Genomic DNA, 21,994 nt, shown 5'->3' with positions numbered 1-21,994 from the left:
ATTCTTTAAACAGAAAGCTATGAGTAGTCTGCTTTGAAAGGATGAAACAAAGCCAGAATTTTGCACTCAATGTTCAAAATTCAATGTTCCCAGCATCACTTTCCTGAATCTGATTCAAATTAAAATGATAAACACTGAATTAGTACACACAGAATACCAGCATTTTGAAATAAACTTGTTAGCATCAATTTATTTAAAAAGCCAGAAGACTCTACTTGAATCCAAATTGTATAAAATAAGTCTTCACTGACTTTCCTACAGTACATATATTGGACCCTGACAATTGCCTGCAATAAGACAAGGTCTACTTTTTAAATAAAACTTTCTATAGTCTGTGAAATTCTTTTTTAAAACTTATAATCAATTACTTTGTGAATGTTCTCTCTCTCCCTCTCCCTGCCCTCCTTACCAAACAAATAGGAAGCAGAAGATTTAAGGAGCCAGCACAAGAAATTGCTGGTAAGAATCTTTTCCAATATGTCTAGAATAGAATTTACTGTGTTAATCCATAGACCACAACATCACTTTTTCTCTATGAGGTAACTTATTTTTCCTTTTAAAAAAACCAAATGGATTATTAAAGAGGCTTTTATATTTTAAAGAAAACTGTCAGGTTCAGGCAGGGCGTTGTTTGGAAAATGAGGCATGTTTAGCTGCACCCCAACCTGGACTAGTCGATTCCTGAAGCACTTACAAAGCTGCTGAGGCATACCCAGGGGAAGAGGAAGGTGGGTGCAGGCCACCCCCAGTGCCACCACTGAGGGAGGTGACAAAATGCCAGGCGGCACTCACCGCGGGGCCTGTAGCGCGCCCGAGCCACGCGTCTCTACCGGGAGAGACGCGGTGGCTTGGGCGCTTGCAGGCTCTGCGCTGCCCAAACGGTCCGCCCGCTGCCTCCCCCCCCCCCAGCTGTAGGGCAACTGAGTGGGAGGAGGCAGACTCTGGAGGCTTCGCAGTGCCCCCCACCCCTATGGGTGCCCTGCCCTTGCCCCACCCCGGGTGCGCAGCCCCAGGCGCCCGAGCGACTTCCTCTACTGCTGGGCATACTTCTGCACGCTTGGCAAGAAGCTATATTGGGACCTTCAAAGTTGGGAGGGACCATGGACCCAACACTCAAAAAGTTTGCTATTTGTTGCCTTTCACACTGTGCCAGTGACTTTCTCCACAGCCATCAGGATTGGGTCTGCTATACTGCCACCCTTCTCCTTCCTCCTCCTCCTCCTCCTCCTCCTCCATCATCTGTCTGCCTGCTTCCTGTCTCCCTTCCTCCGCTTGCTGCTTTTCCTTCTACTTCCTCCCTATCCCTTCCTTTTCCATCCTCCTGCTACTCTCTCCAACCGTCTCTCTATTTATTCCCTCTGAGCCATGCTGGGTGCTCCACTCACACTTCTAATAGTGCTGCTGGCCACCTGGGGAGGGGTCCCCACAGGGCTGCTGTGAAGGCCCACACCAGCAACTGGATTCCTCCTCTGAGACGCCCAGAGGAGCCTGCGCCCCTGGTCCAACCACCCCAGAGCTGCGGAGGAATAGCCTGGGGAATGGCTAGGAGGCCTCCTAGCCACTCCAAGGCAGAGTGGAGAGGTGCAATTTCTGCACACATACTTGGGCCTGCAGCCTTGGAGGTGCCAACCTGGTGAACCCCTAGGTACGCTCCTACAAAGCTAAAGTTGGTTACTAGTTCCCAGTACCTTATTTACAGTTCCTGGTCCCTTGCATAAAGGAAGCACTGAATGTGTAATTGGAAGCGTGAGGAAAAGAAAAGCATTTGAATGCCCTGGGTGCAGTATTTAAATTCTGCACCTTCCACACAATGGTTTCCAGAACCTGAGGGCCCACTTCAAGCAACCAAACAGGCCACATGACTCACTGAGCACAAACACCTTCATTTCAGTCACCCATCCTCACAGTAGCCAGCGTCTCTATGGGGAAGTTTTTGGACTGAGGTTTTGAGGCTGGATGTAGGAGGAGATCCAGGTTCATATGATAAATGTTCAGTGGTGGCCTTTGTCTTTCATTCTAAACTACTTCATGGAGTTGTTGTGGTGTCAAATTATATTATGAGGAGGGAGAATTGAAACGCACCACGTTCCCTAAAACAGGCTATAGGCATTCTAAGTTAAAATTGCCATCAAGGCATTGAAATCTCCTCTCTCTCTCTCCAAATGGACAGAAAGCCTCTATCTGGCGGGGCCAGAGCTTGGGCAGCCTCTATACACACCTCCAGGGTTGCACTAAGGAGCTGGGTTACCTCACAGAGCAGCAGAACAAGATATTGAGGCAGGACTGGAGTGACCAGATGGCTGACCCCCAGTCTGCGCGGCGTGCGTACGAGGTAAGTGACGGCATTGCAAAACAAAAGCACCTGGTAGGGAAGAACAGGAGATTTGGGGAAGACTTCAACATAGTGCTTTGGCAAGGGTTCCATAAGCACAATAATTTTGACTTGCCAGACAGAAGAATTCCCTTACATGGTGTTCTGGGGGTTCCCTCAACACCCACAGAACCAATTTTGGGAGCCACGTCCTGCATGCAGTGGACGTTATTGTGTGGGCTTCGCCTAGCAAGGCTTGTTCGTAGAATCCTGCCCAAAGGGTGGTATTCAACTACGTTTTACTCACAGTATACCCATTGAAATCAATGAACATTCCTAATTTTAGTTGATCTGCTCTGAATAAAACTGTTGAATGCCACCCATGGTAACCTTTTGGATAAGACTTTGGTCAGGGAATGCGGGTTTCTTTTATTTACTCTCCAAAGTGGTTTTTAGCTCACAATGATTCATATGTGTAACAGCACCAACATGTAGCATAGTTGCATTTGATAGTCCTTTTAATTATCAGTGTTGAACATCACTTTACTAAACAGATAACTGGGCCTGTTGCTGCTGTTGTTGCCCTTTACCTCAGTCCTACAGATTCCACACACTCAGAGTCCCAACGTATATTCAATATGTTCTGGTTAGTCGAAGCTCTCTGAACTTGGGCATGTTTGTAGTTACTCTGACTTGGTCAACAGAACAAGGGTGGACCCCAGAGGAAACCATCCTTTAGGCTTCTTCTGAGCATGCATGCTCTCTAGTGCTCCTTTTATGGAGCTACGAAGTGCCGCACAAGCATGGAAACATTGAGGAGAGAAAATGCAAATGGGGAGGATGGAGGAAGCTACCTACCATATTATGAAACTTTTATATAAATGGTTGGGGAACCTGTTCCAAGCTGCTTTGTGGCATGGGTATCTGTGTATATGAGAGAGCCAGCAATGAGGAAAGGGAAAACAGATACTTTTGCATCTAGATGCTTCTTTCTTTGCATGCAAACCATTTGTGAATGGGGATTTGGGAACAGAAGTCCTACTACTTTCAGCTGACATAAGCTATCACTATAATCTATGCCCTGGTTTCCTTAGCCAATTGGGTCTGGGACACATCTGGAAAGTTCTAGCTACATGTACTTCACATTTTTCCAGTTGTTTTATTGGGAGAAGAGATTGTATAAATGTGCTCTTTGTCTTCTAATGCATCATTTATCTCTCTCACACACTTTTATATGACAATCTGAGCAGCAGGAGTTTTCTCTGCCCCACTGATGTCAGTAAAGGCATCTAATAACTAAGCTTAGCGGTAGATTTGGCAGTTTCCAGGACATGTGGGGCTACTGCTTCTCCTAAAATGCAAAGGACCTCTTAGCATTCAAAGTGCTTATATAGTGAACTCCTTCTGATCCCCCTGCAGGATTTCAAAAATAATGAACTCCTTAACCAAGAAGAGTATGTGAATACCCTCCAAGATGATGGAGAGAGGATGGTCGAATTGAAGCATCCAGCTGTGAGCCCAATTCAGGTAGGTGCAGAATCTGGAACTCTCTCTGTGCCCAGATCTTCAAACAGTTATGCACTGATTCTCCCATAATCCCTGACCATTGGTCGTGCTGGCTGGGGCTGATGGGAGTCCAACTACATCTGGAGGACCACCAATTCTCCACCCCTCCGCTTAACAAAGAATTGTTCTAGATTTCTCTTGCTTCAAGCTGTGTCTAAATGTTTGTGATATTGTATGGCCCTCCAGAGCGAGTTCAGGAGAACAGCAAAATAAAAGAGCACCGTATTTCTTGCTCTATAAGACGCACCAGACCACAAGACGCACCTAGTTTTTGGAGGAGCAAAACAATAAAAAAAATATTCTGAATCTCAGAAGCCAGAACAGCAAGAGGGATCGCTGCGCGGTGAAAGCAGCAATCCCTCTTGCTGTTCCAGCTTCTGGGATAGCTGCGCAGCCTGCATTCACTCCATAAGACGCACACACATTTCCCCTTACTTTTTGGGAGGGAAAAAGTGAGTCTTATAGAGCAAAAAATACGGTATTTATTGAGATACTGTTTCACCATTAAAACCTACCACATCCTGAGAGCTGAGAGCAGGCAACTCTAGTGTGCCACTTTAAAAAAACGTATCTTTTCCCCCAAAGTTTTGCAATCTGCATTAGGTGAAGGATCTTCTCTGAATAATTACGCTAACCTTACATTCTGTGTTTTGTTGGACAAATCCACACTACAAAAATAGCTTAGCAGACATCCCCTTCTTCCCAAGGAAACCTGGGAATTGTAGCAGGGGTGTGGGTGGACTCACAGAGAAATTTCTGCAACTTGGCAAACTACAATTCCTAGGATTCTTTGAGGAGGCAGCCATGACAGCTAAAGTGGTATAAAAAGACAAACCTAAGTTTGACAATACCATACTAATTGGGCTGTGCTATGTGCTGCTGGATCTGCTGGGTTCTCTGCCCTCTGGTTCTCTGGTTCTTCAGGGCAAATGGATCATGATGCATGTTCAATAAACAGGTTGTCAGGTGACATGATTCAGAAGCTCCCATTCCGAAAGGCCTTTTCTTGTGTACCAAAAGATAAAATTCTTCAGGATATGTGGTATGTTGGAATAGCTGGGTCAAAGTTCTGGCCCATCATATGTACAAGCAGACAAATGCTCTGGAAATGGTCAGTTATGAAAGGAAACAGAAATTGCAAAGCAAATGTCATCTGGGGAGTTTTTGCTTTGTGCTACATTGAAGTTTGGCATTATATTCTCAACTGAGAATATAATCATGGAGAGCTTGGACTAGAGTCCAACAATGCAGCTTCTCAGGGAGTGGTAATATTTTGCAATCTGATGGCATTAGTATTCGGGGAATGAGATGTTGCACAAGAATAAACTATACCGCTGTCCATCCTCTAGCTGTGCAACGAGCTTACAAGTGTGTTTTGAATGTTAATATTTTTCAAAAATGTTTTATGACACACCTCTGATTCAGACCTTATAGAAACTGATACGTTCACATGATACAAAGCAAATGTGTTGATTTCCCTCTCAGATTTTGAACAGCATATTATCTTTCCCCTGTAATATTATTTCCTTTGTTGTGTGGATTCAGCAGCCTACAGCTACATACTTCTGTCAGTTTGGGGGTTAACAGAAAAGAAACTCAGCGGAAAACCATGAAGCTAGATGGAGAATGACATGAGAACTATTTCTTTTCCACTGCAGGCTCATCAGGAAGCGCTTAAGAATGAGTGGCAGAATCTTCTCTACTTGTGCATCTGCCAAGAGAACCATCTGAAGAACATAGAGAACTACAGAAAGGTAGATTGTGGGAGGGTTCCAGAAGGTGGTATATGAGGGACCCCAGGGATCTCAAATCTTCATGATCATGTGTAGAAACTTTTAAAATATTTAGGCAGTTTCCTAAGGGCAGGCAGACAAAGTTCACATGAAACTCAGTGATCAGAAGGTACACCTTCAGCACTTTGAACTCCTTGCGCCTTCGTCATCTCATGGATCCCTCCTCACCCATAACTTAGAAAGATTCCATGTTCGGAGTCTGAAAGCATTAGTTTGTCTAGTATGCCCATATAATTGTAGCGTTGTAGAGTTGGAAGGGACCCTAAAGGTCATCTCATCCAACTCCCTGCAATACATGTTGCATTTGTTTTTGCAGAAAATCTCTTAATTTCATAGGGCTCGATTCAGATTTTTTGTTAGCAGTCCTTCTCCCTGTGCCCCATCAAAGCTGCTCTAGAACTGCCTCCAAAGCAGCAGTGCAAGGGGCTTTGGGGTGGGGGAGCAAAGGTTAACAAAAATCACCCTTGCCCACTCTCTTCCTCCTGTCAGAGCCACTGCTAGATCTGAGTCCATTCCACAAACAGAAGCAGACCTTCCATTTGTGGAAAGGCAGGTCTGAATCTAACGTAGTCCTTTTAACACTCTTTGAATCCCCCTTTTTTTGGGGGGGGGGGGTTAAAAAGAGATTTCCTACTGCGTTGCTATTGAAATTTCTATCTCATCCTTCGGATACATTCCTAGGGCAGCATGGTATCAAAATGCAATACCATGCAAGTGATTAAAGCCATTGCCACTTGCAAACAACGTATTAAAAGCAGCAAAATCTAAAACAGCAGCATGCATTTGCCAGCAGATATAGAAACCATTACACAACCTTAGAAAATATAGAGCTCTTCACCTGGTGCTGGAAGGTCATCAAAGTAAGTGGCAGGCAAGCTTTCCTGGGAAGAGCATTACAGAATATGGGAGGTACCATGGCAGCGACTATTGCCCAATGTTCATCTGCCACTCCTGATATGGAGGAAAACCTGTAGAAGAGTCTCTGTGCAAGATCTTGGTATTGATAGAATTAGGGCATGTTTCCAACATTTTTAATGCTTTAGCACTAAACCAAATGCATAGAGGCAAAAGTCATGGCCACATAGTACTGGGTCACATGACTGTTGAGGTCTTAATGCAGGCCCCAATCACACCAGTGGGCAGCACACGGAAAACTAGTGGAAGCAGCCAAACTCTGGAGCCCTGAAGCTTGCACTGTCCTGATAGGATGAGGCTATATAGTTAAAGTTTGGCAAAAACAGCAACATGAACATTCTGCTATAGGAGCACAGCAGCAGAAGTTAGCAGGGTCTGAATTTCATGGTCAAAGTATATTTCTCTGACTGTTTTGCTACTGCTCTTCTCTCTTTTTTGTATTTAGTTCTATGACGATGCTGATGCTGTGAGCCATTCGCTAAACAAGCTGAACAATGACCTTGATACGAAATACAGCACGTTCAACAAGGACAGCCCGGGAGTGGTGTCTGATTTATTCCTTCAGCTGGAAGTGAGAACCACAAGGGGGAATGGGGACGTGATTTCAACAAGTTCTTACGTTTTAATTACTGGCCTGGAGCAACCGTGCCTCTCCTGGATTATTGCAGCAACCAAATCTAATTATTTTTATGGCTTCATCTAAATTCAGTTAGGTGCAGAGCCTGGGAGTTATAAATTGGACAAGTGGACTTGATTCACTTCATTAAATCGAGTGAAGAGAAGCTAAGATAAGACGGGAAAGGAGGAGGTGAGGGAAGATGAGTTGCTGGTGGGGAACTGCACCCAGTCCCTGTGCCTTGTGACTGGGTTCTCTCCCAGAAGGCTTTGCTCCCCAGATAAGAATTAATAAAACACAGAAGTTCTGTTCAGATGAAGATTATGAATGAAGGGCTGACCTGGGTTGAGCAGTGAGATCATGTGCCTTTTGAAAAGTTCCTGATTGTGCAGTGTGTGTACAAATTGTGCATGCACAAGCTCTTTCAGACCTTCAGATTAATGTGCATTTTAGGAAATGGAGACAGCAAACATGATCCAAGTCCTCCTTCCATGCTTTCTTCTGAATGTGTGAACAGAACAAAAGTCATTGTGCCATCAACATCCTCAAAATTAGGGTCGCCAGCCCCATCAACATCCAGCCCACACAACGTACAGGCCATCAAGCCAAATGCTTCCCCTTCACTATGTATGGCAGAGCACCAGGAGCTCGTTAACTAGCCTAGATCTTTGAAAACAGGAACATTGTCATCTACCTAGCAGGCCAATGTATAGGGCTGATGGGCTCTGCATGGCTTAGTGGGCCACAAGTTGTTTTGGTCCTGCTCTAGGCTGTGTTATTTGCCCAAAATACACACCACCTCTGAACTCTCTCCTCCTCTTTCCTGTCTAGAATGATGAGAAGTCTGTGAAACAAGCTGAGAGGAGCATTGCTGAACTGAAAAGGAGGAGCAAGGAGATTAGCCCTTTGAAACTCCGCAGACTCCAACCCTCCCAGCCAATTACTGTGACTACCATCTGTGACTGGGATTTGGGCGATGTAAGAAAATGGCCTTGTCGTATCACATGTGATGGAAACTGATTATTCTGAAATTGTGTACCGTGTACCTCACTGTGGTTTCTGAAGAGTTTGCTTTAATCTCCTTTTTGCTGCTACTTCTACATCAAATCAAGCAGAAAGAAAAGCAGCGGTGAAGTATTTGGGTGCCATGTTTGAAAAAGGAACAGTGTGGTATGAGAGTTCTCTATGCCCAGATATCCCTAAAACAGTGCAACAACCAATCTGTTGTTGTTGTTTAGTTGTGTCCGACTCTTCGTGACCCCATGGACCAGAGCACGCCAGGCACTCCTGTTTTCCACTGCCTTCCACAGTTTGGTCAAACTCATGTTGGTAGCTTCGAGAACACTATCCAACCATCTTGTCCTCTGTCATCCCCTTCTCCTTCCCAACATCAGGGTCTTTTCCAGGGAGTCTTCTCTTCTCATGAGGTGGCCAAAGTATTGGAGCCTCAGCTTCACAATCTGTCATTCCAGTGAGCACTGAGGGCTGATTTCCTTAAGAATAGAGAGGTTTGATCTTCTTGAAGTCCATGGGACTCTCAAGAGTCTCCTCCAGCACCATAATTCAAAAGCATCAATTCTTTGGCGATCAGCCTTCTTTATGGTCCAGCTCTCACTTCCATACATCACTAACCAATCTGTAGCACACCACAAACAGTGAGCAGGTGTGACACCACACAACTGACCCATTTATTGTAGGACATACCATGGAATAGAGTGGCAGAGTTTAAGGGAAATCACTTTATATGGCATTCCACCCATTTGGGGCTAGTAGGAGAAAGTTATCAATGACTACTAGTCATGGTGGCTGTATACCATCTTCAGAATCAAAGATAGTGATCTGAATATTGGAATTATGGACAGGAGAGGTGCCCTGTTTATGAGCTTTCCAGAGGCATCTGGTTGGCCACTATGGGATTTAAGATGCTGGTGTAGATAGGCCTTTGGTTTGATCCAGCAGCAGGGCTCTTCTTCTCTTCTTAATTCTCAAAACCAAAACTTTCCTTCTGTCTTCCTTCCTTCCAGGGGCGGCTCGAGATGGGTGAGAAGTATATGCTGCATGACAACAGCAACCAGGAAAACTGGGTTGTGCAGAATGCCAGTAGAGAGACTAAGGTAGCGCCTGCTGTTTGCTTTTCCATCCCCCCTCCAGATCTAGAGGCCATAGAGAGAGTTAACAGGTGAGTACAAAGCTTTTTCTCTCTGTCTCATGAGTATACCACTAGTGGTACACATGCCACAAACAATAGGAACGTATTTTCTATCTATTCAATACTGGTGATTTTTAAAAATGGGTGAATACGGGTTTTATTTGTATTTATTTATAAAACTATTTCTATAATGCCATATCATAAAATATTAGGGCAGTATAGAACACGAAACACCTTTAAAAACGATGGGGTTGAACCATGGTTTTGGAAATTGTCCCATATCAGAGGTTCTTCTCTATAAAAAAGGTTTAATGGCATTCTATCATGCGGGTATTATGTCTGCATGTGCTGGGGAGCTGCAAAAGATCTGGTTCGTGATGGTAGTGAAATGTTGCTGGATGGAAATGGTTTTCAGGCTCCAATATGCCTGTTGTTTAAGGTGCAGGTTTTGTGGTATCATGTTGCCTCTACACATAGACTTTCCATAATCACTTGGAGAATTGTTGTTTTTACGATCAAGTGATGTATAATGTTGACAGCAATTCATGCAGGGTGCTGCATCAGTAGTCACCCCATAAAGCTTTCATGTTAGCAAGCATGAGTGTCCTGCCAGTGGAACTTGTACATCTACATATGCTAAAAATGTGATTATAGTCACCCCTGAGAATCAGCCTTAAGACAGTGGTGCATAATTAGGAGGGGCATCATGGCAGCAATTTCCCTTTTCTCTTGTTCATTTTTCCTCCCCAAAATACACACTATTCATGTCATTTGTTGCTTAGGAGACTCTCTGAAACAGGAATTTTAATTAGTTTATGTCCTTCCAGCTCCTTAACAAATTGGTCTTTGTAGATTCCACCTCTCCCACTGAAGAAGCTCTGCAAATATGTGCTATCTTTTCTAATTAGTGCTCTTTCTTTTTTTGGCATAATCAGGATACCACATTTACTCCAAAACAGTGCAGACAACCATCAGAATCTAAAACTGATCTTTGTAAAGCATTCAGGGAACAGTTTTCCAAGTAGAGATATTTATGTAGCTAAAACAGCATAATCTATCCTCAAGAGGGGGGAGGTACCAGAAAGGTTGAGGGAACCCCAGTGTTTGGAGAAGTAACAAAAAATAAAAAATAAAAAAAATTGGGAAAGCTCCGGGTGAGAACCCCAAATCAGTTCAATGAGCACACTCAGTGGGGACAGAATGTGGCCTGGCTGTTTGGGGGTGGGGCGGGGGTGGGAATAGAGTATCTAGGGCATGGCTGGTTGGCCTGCACACGGGAGTAAGTCCACTAAGGAGAGACTGGCAATGGATTGGATAGTAGATTGTCTCAAACCCATGAGCCTCTTTGCTTGCTTAGAGGATGGAAAATAGCAAGCAGGCAGCAACCATTTTGTGTGGGGATTCTTTTCCTGAGCCCTGCACATGTTGGTGGAGCACACATAAGCCCGCCCCTCCCCTGGCTCCGTCCCCATTCTGCCCTTTTCCAGGTCCAAAAGTCCTGCACATTGGTGGTTGTGCGTCAATTGGACACGCACAAAATGGTTGCTGCCTGTGTGTGTGTGTGTGTGTGTGTGTGTGTGTGTGTATAGGAGTGCCAGCTTGGCCCCACAACTGTGGGTGCCTGGGGCCATGGATGCCATGCAGTGTGCATGGCCCTGGCGCCAAAATTTGTGGGTGCCCAGCCCCTTCATGAGGAATTTTGTGGGTGCTCGAGCACCCAGGGTAGAACTATAAATTGGTGCAACAATACACACCCTAGAAAGTACCCGTTGGTCTTTGTCAAAGTAGAAGCTGATGGGAAAGTGTCTTCTGAGAAATCTCTAGCAGAAATCGAATCATGGGGTACTTAAGCAGCATGGGATCACTTCTGTGTGGATGCTACACACAGCTCAGCTAACGTCGATAGGAAGCAATCTCACAGGTCAGGCAACTAATGTAGTCACTTACCATGTCAACTACCGGCCTGCAAGCTAGGTAGTTTTCCTGCAGATGTTACTGGAGGGGCATGGGAAGCAGCAATACAAAAGCGGCTCTGATTTTAAAATTTCACATTATTTTTACTGTTTGGTTTTATATACAATTGTCATAAACTGCTCTGATATTTATTTATTTATTTATTTATTTTTGAACAATTATTTAAGTATAAATACTTGATATGGAATAAAATGATCTGATTAATGCCCCACTAGAAAAAGGCAGTCTCTCTGAGCATGCCTCGTGTACATGGCAAGTGTTGTAGAGAAGCCCTGTGCTGTGAATAACTTTGACTTTCTCCTGTCGTGTTCAGGCTGGAAGGTGAGCTGAGCGCAGTGAAGCAGAGGAGAGCTACAGTCCAGAACACCTTGAAAAGCAGCCACAGGGAACCAGTTAAATCCAGCCACCAGGGTATGTCAGCATTTCAGCCGTTCTCTAAGGGGAAATTGCAATACCATTGTGGTGTGATGGGTTGGTTAAGGTGCTCACCTCTCTTCCCCATGGGCCTTCAAGTTGCCCAGTCTCTGCTTGTGCAGGAATCCATAAGGATCAGAGATCCTAGAGAAAGGCTTAACTTACAGGGTGGATGTGGAAGAAGATGAACAGGAGGCATTTAGAGGCATAGCAATTATCCCCATGGACAAATGCAAATATCTGCATGCTTTAGTGAATAATACTTGTCATTTCAGTTCCAGTCAGAAGCACCACCGTGGCCCAGGATGACCCCCAAGCCAGCCAGTTGCTCCATAAACTGGATAAAGTTGGTGGTAACTTGGACCAAGTCAAGAATGAGATTTTTAGCCGCCTGAGGTCTCCACTAAACCACAGTGACCCTGTAGAGGACCTTACTCAACGGATCAGAGAGCAGGAGGCAAGTCCCCCTTTTTTTTGGTAAAGTGGCAGGAGGTAAGTTTTGACTGCTCACTTGTGCCTCTGATAAGCCTGTTCATATTCTGAGGGAATGAACGCCTTCACAGGGCAGAGAGGTTTCTACTGCTGTTTTTCTGCCTGTACATTTTATGTCTACTTTGCAAGACTAACTGGGATGGACCCACTGACATTCCTGATAAACGGGGGGGGGGGGGGGAGAGAGGCTCTCTCTCATGCAACACTTGAAGCTGCTTCATTGAAAACAAGTTCCTATCCTCACCTTCCCACCCCCTCTATATTTTGTAGAATGAATTTTAGCCTGTTCTCTCTTCTTCTTTTTTACGGCTTTCCTCAAAGATGTGGATAAATAACTAAAATATTTGGCTACATCTATGAAGGTTCTGTGGTTGAGAGTTGCTCATGAAATAATTGCCTCAGTATTCCCAGGTATGACTGGTGACCTAACTCCATTGGGCTGGAAAAGCCTTAGAGTGGTGCTAGATGCATCATTAAACCTTATCAGCTTATAGGCCATGTAGACACGTCAAGCCAATGGCTTCAAATCCACTGGTGGTGTTGAGACCTATGTCCCTAACTGGTCTCTCTGTAAATGACTCTTGTATTACATTGAATTTCACTGACCGATTAAAAATAAAATCCGCCTTTATATCAGGGAACAGCAAGGAGACTTCAAGTCATAGGAGCAGAAAAGGAAGCTGCCCAGAAGGAGTGTGAGGCCTATCTTTCCAAGAAGCCTGCTGGCACCTCTGCCTCCCAGCTTCCTGTGACACTCAACAACATCAAGAACAAATACAATGATGTTAAGGTGCTCTCCAGGCTCTATGAGGAAAAGTAAGTGACTTCAGCAATATTTTGGCAGAGAATAGAACTCTGTTGCTGTGTAAAGGAGGCAGCAGCTTGCAAAATGTCTCTATGAAATCTTAAATGTTTTCACCTGGACAATATATAGCACTTTTTTTTTTGCTTTGGTGTGGTGTTGAAGGAAACAACCTAGAAGTGAAATGTTGTCTTTTGGCATTATAATGTCTCCCCCTCTCCAGAGCCAAAGCAGGCCTGAACCTGGAGAATCAGATAGAGAACACAGACAAGATCATCAGCACCCTTGAGGCCAAGTTATCTCATGATGGCATCATCCCAGCCTCGCCCAATGCACTGCAGGATCGTGCCAATGAACTTCAGGTGAGGGACCTTTGGAATCAGGAGGACATTGGTATAGGGTGGGATAGAACGGAGTATTTCTTTTCTTTCTGTGGGTGCTTCTGGGCCAGTGCTTCCCTTATCCCTAACCACCAGAGAATTTTATCTCCCAGGCTCACTTCCAACTGAGGCTGCAACATTTTCCATTTGCTAAAACCCCAAGTGAAACTATTTATTTGTCCTTTTTCCCCTCTCCACACATTGGTTCCATTGGTTTGCAATTAAATTAAATTACAGTACAATACCTGGCTTTTCATTTCTGCTCAGCGCCACACCAGTCTCCTTCCACTTAGCAGAAACAGGCTTGGCACTTCAAGACCAAATGATCGAGGAAAGCAATCAGACTGAGATTTCGGGAGGGTTTTTTTTAATCCACAGGTTGAAATAAAATTGCTGTTCTGAACAGATGGTCTCTTTCTTTCACAGAAACTGAAGCGGGATTTGGTGAAACATGAGGACAGCTTGCTGAAGCTGAACCGCAGCCTCAAGGATGCTGAGCACAGCTGCAGTGCAGTGCAGAACAATTTTGAAGAGTACTGCGCTGATCTGCCAAGGCAGAAAAAGGAGGTCCAGCTACTTAATGACCGATATCATGCTGTTGCTGACCAGCTGGATCACCGGTAAGAAGCCAAATCCTCTCCACTGGTGGGCATGGAAAGTGTTTGTGTGTATCTGGACATCCAGCCTTGTGAGCCATCTTAATTAACAGGCCAGATTTGGAACAGGTGGCTTCCAGTCTCTTTTTGCCCTCAAATATGATATAAAAACATATAAATATACACCAGGAATAAGAAAATTAAAAGTGCAGTACAATACAGTGGTACCTCGGCTTAAGAACTTAATTCTTTCCAGAGGTCTGTTCTTAACCTGAAACTGTTCTTAACCTGAAGCACCACTCTAGCTAAAGGGGCCTCCTGCTGCCGCCGCTGCATGATTTCTGTTCTTATCCTGAAGCAAAGTTCTTAACCCGAGGTACTATTTCTGGGTTAGCGGAGTCCGTAACCTGAAGCATCTGTAACCCAAGGTACCACTGTACTAAAAAAATGAGCAGAAGACAATAATTTAAAACATCAGGGAGAAAAGGCTTGGGGAAATAAAAACATCTTATGGAGGCATTTGAGAGAGTCCATTGCCAGAGTGTGCCTTTCCTCAATGGCAACAAATTCCACATTAAAGGGGCCACAACAGTGAAAGCCCTACTGCTGTTGGAGACAAAATGAATAGTAGGAGCTCTACGTACCACGAGGAGGTTCTATGCCATGGAACATAATGGCCAGGTGGGGGGTGTAAGAAGAGAGACATTCTTTCAAGTAGCCAGGTCCCAAGTTGTTTAGAGCTTTATAAACACATAGCAACATCTTGAACCTGTCCCAGTAGCTTATAAGCACTTAGTGCACCACCTTCAGCAGGTGTCATACATTGGCAATGGTTAGCTCCAGACAGCAATGGTGCAGCAGCATTTTGTACAAACTGCAGCTTCCAAGCCAACCTCAAGGACAGCCCTACATAAAAGTAAAAGGTAAAGGGACCCCTGACCATTAGGTCCAGTCGTGGCTGACTCTGGGGTTGCAGTGCTCATCTCGCTTTACTGGCCGAGGGAGCTGGTGTAGTTTCCGGGTCATGTGGCTAGCATGACTAAGCCACTTCTAGCGAACCAGAGCAGTGCATGGAAACGCCGTTTACCTTCCCGCCAGAGCGGTACCTATTTATCTACTTGCACTTTGACGTGCTTTCGAACTGCTAGGTTGGCAGGAGCAGGGACTGAGCAACGGGAGCTCACCCTGTCGCGGGGATTTGAACCGCCGACCTTCTGATTGGCAAGTCCTAGGCTCTGTGGTTTAACCCACAGCGCCACCTGCGTAATTACCTGCAGTCATCAAGTCTTGAGGTTACCAGTTCATGGACCACTGTGGCCAAATTATCCCTGTTGAGGAGAAGCTGCAGCTGGTATACCAGTCAAAACAGGGGCCTCTAATGACAAAGATAAATCAATGACTACCCCCAACCTAAGAACCTGCTCCTTCAAAGGGAGTGCAAATGGGCAATTGCCTGGAGCTTGGAACCACCCACCCATAGTGCCAGAATTTAGCTTCAGATTATTGGCCCTCATCCAGCCAATCAGTATAGGACTGACATGCCCACTTCTGATCCAGATGTTGCAGAGACATAGAGCTGAGTGTCATCTGTATTCTGAAGATACCGTGTGCCAAATCTCCACAAAACTGCTCCCAATGGCTTCATTATAGATGCTAAATAGCATTGGGGACAAAATAGTGCCTTGCAGCATGGCTGAGATCAATGAACTAAGGAGGAATGTGGAAAGCTGGTAGCTATTTTGTAGCCACTCTTCCCTCTCAGTGGCCAGCCCATCATTTTCTATCCAGTCTCTGGCTGCTGGGTTAAAAGTTATATATATCCCATCTTCCAGAAGCAAAGCCTTGTCTTTCACCAAAAGGAATCAACCTTCCTCTTGTAACTTGACAGAATGCTTCCAGTCAATGAATGAGGCACTTTCTCTTAACCACAGCAGGCACAACCTAAGCTTCTTCTTCTTAATCAGTGTCTCCGTTCTTTGCACAGGGAGAAGACTCTCCGGAACACCAGCCTCACCTACCAACAGTTCCAAAATGCCAATGAGAACCTAATGTTCTGGCTCAACAATGTTCCCAAGTACCAGGTCAAGACCACAGATGGACCCAGCCAGGTCAACTACAAGCTACAGGCCCAGAAGGTGAGCAGTGTGGTATCTTCACCCAAAGAAAGGTGTTGCAATTTCAAGGTCACAACACCCTCAGAAAGGGAAATGATGGCTCCTTGAGGCAGCCAATGCTAGGTAGTTCTGCAGTCTTACTGACAGACTGATGTAACCAAACTCACCACAGTGGAGGATGAGGTAACCCAGCTCACACACTCACCTAGACTGAAAGCAGGAACTTTCAGGGCAGGAACATTATAATGCTTGTTGTTTATTAAGCACCAGGGAGACCACTGGTGCTTTCTTGTCCTAACTGCCTTTTCCTCCTGCAGAGGCTGGCAGATGAAATCCAGAGTAAAGAATCTGACAAGGATGCTGTGGTCAACTTGTCCCAGAACGTGCAGACTGTCCTCAACGTATGTTTGCAGGGTTTCTTTCTATATGTTTTCCATTTCCTGTTGGGCGAACCAGTCTGATTTTCCTTTGACCACATCCTTTTTTCTTTTAACAACAGGAGTATGAGCTTCAGGCAGGAAAATACCGATCCTCCCTAGACCCTTCTTTGACTGCTTCTTCGGCAAAACGCCTCCGGGTGACACCACTTCAGGAGAGCATCCAAGCACAGGTGAGAGCTTGGGACCCTGGACCCAGATTTCTTTATATAAAATTTCTACCCCTCCTAACCAACTGGTTTACATTCTTGAAGCGGTTTAGAAAATCTCAGAACAATTTAAAATCTTAGAAAACAAAGTATTGTGGCACCTTGGCTGTATATACACTACAAGCTTAATATGCAGCTAGGCTGTTCTTTTTCTCAGTTTGGATTGGTGGGGGGGGGAGCATCAAAAGCAGTGCATTTCATAGGAAACTACAGGATAAATATTGATTCACAAAGCTAAAAAGAGAAAATTGTCCAGTAGCCCTAATGGCTGATAAGAGGCTTAGAATTGGCTGGTGATTATCTTCTACTTATTCCTGCGATGCAAATTCCTCTATACCTAGACTTTTCTAACACATGTATCATAACAGTGTGTCACATAAAAATAAAATAAAAGGAGAAGGATCAAGGAGTGCCTGTTAGAGTGCAAGTAGAAGAGGGGAGAAGACTGACAAAGCACACTCTTACAGTTTAAAGAAAGCAAGAAATGCTCCCACTGGTAACATTCCCATTCCTGATCTCAGTTAAACAGCAGGCCCCATTTATAGTTTCCATACAGTGTTGTTTGTTCAGTACTGTAGCCTGGCAGATGTTGACAGCCTTGAACTAGAAGTGAAATAGCAGCAGGACAAAGTGATGTGGTATCTTAAAATAATGCGTTTTGCTCATTCTCTTTAGGAAAAAAACGTGACAAAGCTCTTCACCGAGACAGCTGCCCAAAACAAAGAGCAACTCAGCCGGCTGGAATTTGCCAAGAAAGTTATGGACAAGGTATATGTAAATCATATTAGGTTAAATGATAGTGCATAGATAAATAACCATAACTTTCAGTTAGTGCAATTAGCTTCTCCTGGGAGCAAATGAGAAGGAAGATTTCTTGGTGTTTCATACCAAAAGCTGCCAGGATACTGCCTTGAGTTGCTGTCATGCTCTACTGCAGGGATGGGGAACCTCAAGCCCAGGGACTGAATGTGGCCTCCAGGAATCTCTGCAGGCCACACCTCTCCTTTAGCCACACCCTTCCTCACCTCTCACCATCACTGCTACACTCCCTCAATGGGTGTGTTTGTCTGTGCAATGTTTTATCTCTGTCTTCCTCTTTATCACACTATTAAACTTGTTTGCTAGACAACTAAAGTTCTACCGCCACATATCCATATAGGCAGCAGTGTAAAAGTTTACATTGGGAGTCATTTTGGCTTGTCTTTCTAAAGATTCATTTTCTTCATTTCTGCAGAAGGAAGTAGATGAGACAGTGCACATGATGCATGAGCAGACCCAGCGGTCTGAAAACACAGCTGGGTCCCATAGAGAATCAGAAGCCCTAAAATCTCAGCTGAAAGAGGAACGGAGCAAGAAAGCGAGGGCTCAGCAGCAGCTGGAAGAGCAGAGGAGCAAACTTCTCATGCTGAAGACCCAACGGCCTATTGAAAGAGTGGAGGAGAAAGAAGTGATGGAATACTACAGGGATCCCACTCTGGAGAGTGACCTGTCCAAAATATCTAATCAAATTGAAAATGAAATTAAGAAGAGAAGGGGTCTACAGGCAGATATTGAGATAATGAACAATAAGGTCCTCCAAATGGAGAAAGATAGTAAGGTTGTTAAAGCCCAGCTGCTTACAAAAGAAATTACTAAGATAGAGAAAGACCCAAGCCTAGATGCTCAAGCAGCCAGACTCCGAGAGGAAATCAGGCACCTCCAGGAGAACTCAACTTCCTCCTCCGAACTTGAACGGCTCAGGAAAGAGCTGCACTTGCTGGAGCAGATGCAGCCAAACATCCGAGAGAAAGTGGTGCTGAAAGAGGTGGTCAAGCTGGAGAAGGACCCAGAAATGCTAAAAGCAGTCAGGACATTGCAAATGCAAATTGACGAAGACAGCTTCAAGAGGAAGTCTCTGGTGGATACAATTGCTAAACTGAAAAGCAGGACTGAAGAGCTTGAAAAGCTGATTGAAACGGCAGAACCTAAAGTCATTGTGAAGGAGGTAAAGCAAGTGGAGCAAGACCCAGAGCTTCTGAAGGAGGCATCCAAGCTTCAGACTCTCATTGATGAGGAGAGAAGCAAGAACTCGTTGCTAGCAAGCCAACTGATAGAGCTGCAGAGCAAATACAGCACTGTGGAAAAGCAAAAGCCTAAAGTGGAGATTAAAGAAAGAGTCAACGAGATATTTCGTCTTGACCCAGAAACAGAAGAGGAGATAGCACGTTTGAAGAAAGAGCTCCAAGAAGCTTCAAGAAAAAGGTCAAGGGTTGACCAAGAGGTGGAAAGAGCCCTGACTGAGCTCAAAGTCCTTAAGTCTCAGCCTCCTACTGTGGAGTTTAAAGAGGTCATCGAAGAAGTGGTGAAGATGGAAAAGAGTCCGGAGATTCTGAGAGAAATAGACAGGCTGAAACAGCAGCTGAATGACCTTGTGAATACAAATGGCAGGTCCCAAGAACAGCTGATCAGGCTACAGGGAGAGAGAGATGAGTGGAAGAGAGAAAGATCCAAGGTAGAAACCAAGCTGGTTACCAAGGAGGTTGTCCGATATGAGAATGACCCTCTATTGGAGAGAGAAGCTGAACGCCTCCGCCAGGAAGTACGTAATGTATCACAAAAGAGGAGAGCAACCGAAGATGCCATCTATGACCTGCAGAACAAGTACATGCTTCTGGAGAGGAGAAAACCAGAGGAAAAAGTGGTAGTCCAGGAGGTAGTTCTCACTCAGAGAGACCCAAAACTCAGAGATGAGCACAGCAGGCTAAGTAAGAGCTTGGATGATGAAGTGAGCAACCGCCGACGCCTGGAACGTGAAGTCCAGCAGCTTCGAGCTGCGGTGGAAGAGAAAGAGAAGCTGCTTAACTTCCAAGAAGACAGAAACAAAAGGCTAGCCTTGGAAAAGGAAATGCGGCAGATCACCTTGAGGATAAAGGAAATTGAGGAGAGCCCAGCCCCAGTGCAGGAAAAAATAATCACAGAGGAAGTGGTCAAGGTAGAGAAGGATCCTGTTCTTGAGCAGTCCAGCACCAACCTGCGAATTGAACTGGATAACGAAAAGGCTCAAGTATCGAACCTGCAGAGGGAATGTAAGAAACTTCAGTCCCAGATTGATGTTCTGCAAAAAGCAAAGTCTCAGGAAAAAACCATCTACAAGGAAGTAATCAGAGTAGAAAAGGATAGGGTGCTAGAAAATGAGCGAGCTCGTCTCTGGGATCTGCTAAGCAGAGAGAGAACAGCCCGGCAGAATGCAGAAGAAGATATCAGGCGTCTCAAGGAAAAGATTGAAAGAGCAGAAGGCATGACGAGAACGTGGTCCAAAGAAGAAGCCGATCTCCAAAGAACTCGCAATCTGACAAGGCAAGAAAAAGACAATCTTGAGAATGAATTAAACGAACTAGAAAGGCAGAAGCAACAGAAAATCCTTTTCCTTAGAGAGCAGACCAAGCTCCTGAGCCAAAGGACAGAGAATGACAGACAAAAGAAGATGCAAATTGGTCAAGAGCTTTCTTCCCTTGAAGCAGACATACTTAGAGAGAAGGATCAGATCTATGAAAAAGAGAGGGCTATCCGGGAACTCCAAACCAGAGTTAACAAGGAAGAACTGAACCATGAGACCCAGATGAGAGAAACTAACCTCTCCACAAAGATTTCTATTCTGGACCCAGAGACTGGCAAGGATATGTCACCCTATGAGGCATATAAGAGAGGCATGATAGATCGAAGTCAATATATTCAGCTGCAAGAACTAGAATGTGATTGGGAAGAAATCACAACGCTGGGACCCAAAGGCGATGTTTCTGTGCTCCTTGACAAGAAGAGTGGGAAGCAGTACTCCATTGACGATGCCCTGCGGTTTAGGAGGATCACAAAAGAAGAATACCAGCTCTACAGGGAAGGCAAGATCCCCATCTCTGAGTTTGCTCTGCTGGTAGCAGGAGAAACTAAGCAAAATTCCTCCCTTTCTATTGGTTCAATCATTTCCAAGTCTCCAGTTTCATCCCCTGTTTTCCAGCAAAAGCAGAGCTTCTTCCCTCCTGGCACGCAGATAACCTTCTGTGATGATACCTTCCCCATTGCCGGTGTGTATGACACTACCTCCGACAACAAGTACAACATAAAGTCTGCACTTAGCAAGAAGCTGGTGGACCCAATGACTGCTCAAAAGCTTCTAGAGGCCCAAGCGGCTACTGGAGGCATTGTTGATCTTATCTCACGTGATCGATACTCTGTCCACAAAGCCATTGATAGAGGGCTGATAGACAACACCTACATGCAAAGGCTGCTGAATGCTCAGAAAGCTTTTACAGGGATTGAAGATCCAGTCACCAAGAGAAGGCTGTCTATAGGAGAGGCAGTCCAGAAAGGGTGGATGACCAAGGACAATGCCTTTCCCTATTTACAGGTCCAACATCTGACTGGAGGGCTAATAGATCCCAAGAAAACTGGCCGTATCCCAGTGCCAGAAGCTTCCCAGGCTGGCATGCTTAGTAGTGATCTGGCCATGATGCTACAAGATGAATCCAGCTATGAAAAGGATCTTGTTGACCCCATCACCAAAGAGAAGATTAATTATAAGGAAGCCATGGCTCGTTGCCGGAAAGATCCTCAAAGTGGGCTCCTTCTCCTTCCAACCACATCTGATGGATACCAGTCATATCAGTTCAGGCACTGAGAAAATAAGAAATCCTCAACAGAGCTCATATACTGTCCACAGATGAACAGAGTGCCTGGCAGTTCTAAATGGCTGTGTGCTATTCTAGATTGCTAGTCTTACTTCACTATAACAAGGCAGCAATGCACCTTTAAGATGCATTTCTGAAGGTAGAAGGGTTCTAATGCAGGAGTTACTGCATAGCAGTGGTCCCCAAACTTCCCCACCCCACCCCATGGACCACTTGAAAAATGTTGAGGGTCTTTGCAGATCTCTTAATGATTTATCTGCCTGTTGTAGCAATTGTGATGTGCTGTGCTAGATGATTTTTCATTGTATTTTTACAGAAATGCTGCAGGCCACCCGAATGAAGCTTATGGACCACTAGTGGTCCAGGGACCAGTTTGGGAACCCCTGCTGTATACTATAGGGAAATAAATGGGATTTTAAAAATAAACAGATATGCTTGGGAAGCTTTTACTCTGTGCCTTCATGGCAAGTTTAAAGAGTTGTGTATCAAGGAGCTTTGAGTTAGATGGTTGTCATGCATGCAATAAAAAAGTTAAAAGATTGAACAGGCTCCATTAGTTATCTTT

At 44.8% G+C, this 21,994-nt stretch overlaps 1 protein-coding gene across 1 annotated transcript in view; it reads left to right on the top strand.

Annotated features, from left to right (window-relative positions):
* The window catches only part of EVPL (envoplakin), a 41,993-nt gene extending 20,020 nt beyond the window's left edge, over positions 1–21,973 (top strand). The window contains 17 exon segments of the mRNA XM_079965850.1: positions 421–459; positions 2,171–2,332; positions 3,731–3,838; positions 5,536–5,631; positions 7,031–7,156; positions 8,033–8,179; positions 9,226–9,380; positions 11,638–11,735; positions 12,014–12,195; positions 12,868–13,046; positions 13,256–13,394; positions 13,839–14,032; positions 15,993–16,143; positions 16,440–16,523; positions 16,622–16,732; positions 17,444–17,536; positions 18,003–21,973. Of these exon segments, the coding sequence (XP_079821976.1) occupies positions 421–459; positions 2,171–2,332; positions 3,731–3,838; positions 5,536–5,631; positions 7,031–7,156; positions 8,033–8,179; positions 9,226–9,380; positions 11,638–11,735; positions 12,014–12,195; positions 12,868–13,046; positions 13,256–13,394; positions 13,839–14,032; positions 15,993–16,143; positions 16,440–16,523; positions 16,622–16,732; positions 17,444–17,536; positions 18,003–21,419 (5,481 nt within the window). The 3' untranslated portion in view covers positions 21,420–21,973.
* Positions 21,974–21,994: the final 21 nt, after the last annotated feature.

This window comes from Podarcis cretensis, assembly GCF_951804945.1.
Source record: "Podarcis cretensis genome assembly, chromosome: 2".
NCBI lineage: Eukaryota > Metazoa > Chordata > Lepidosauria > Squamata > Lacertidae > Podarcis > Podarcis cretensis.
This window is presented reverse-complemented; position numbering and strand designations above follow the sequence as displayed.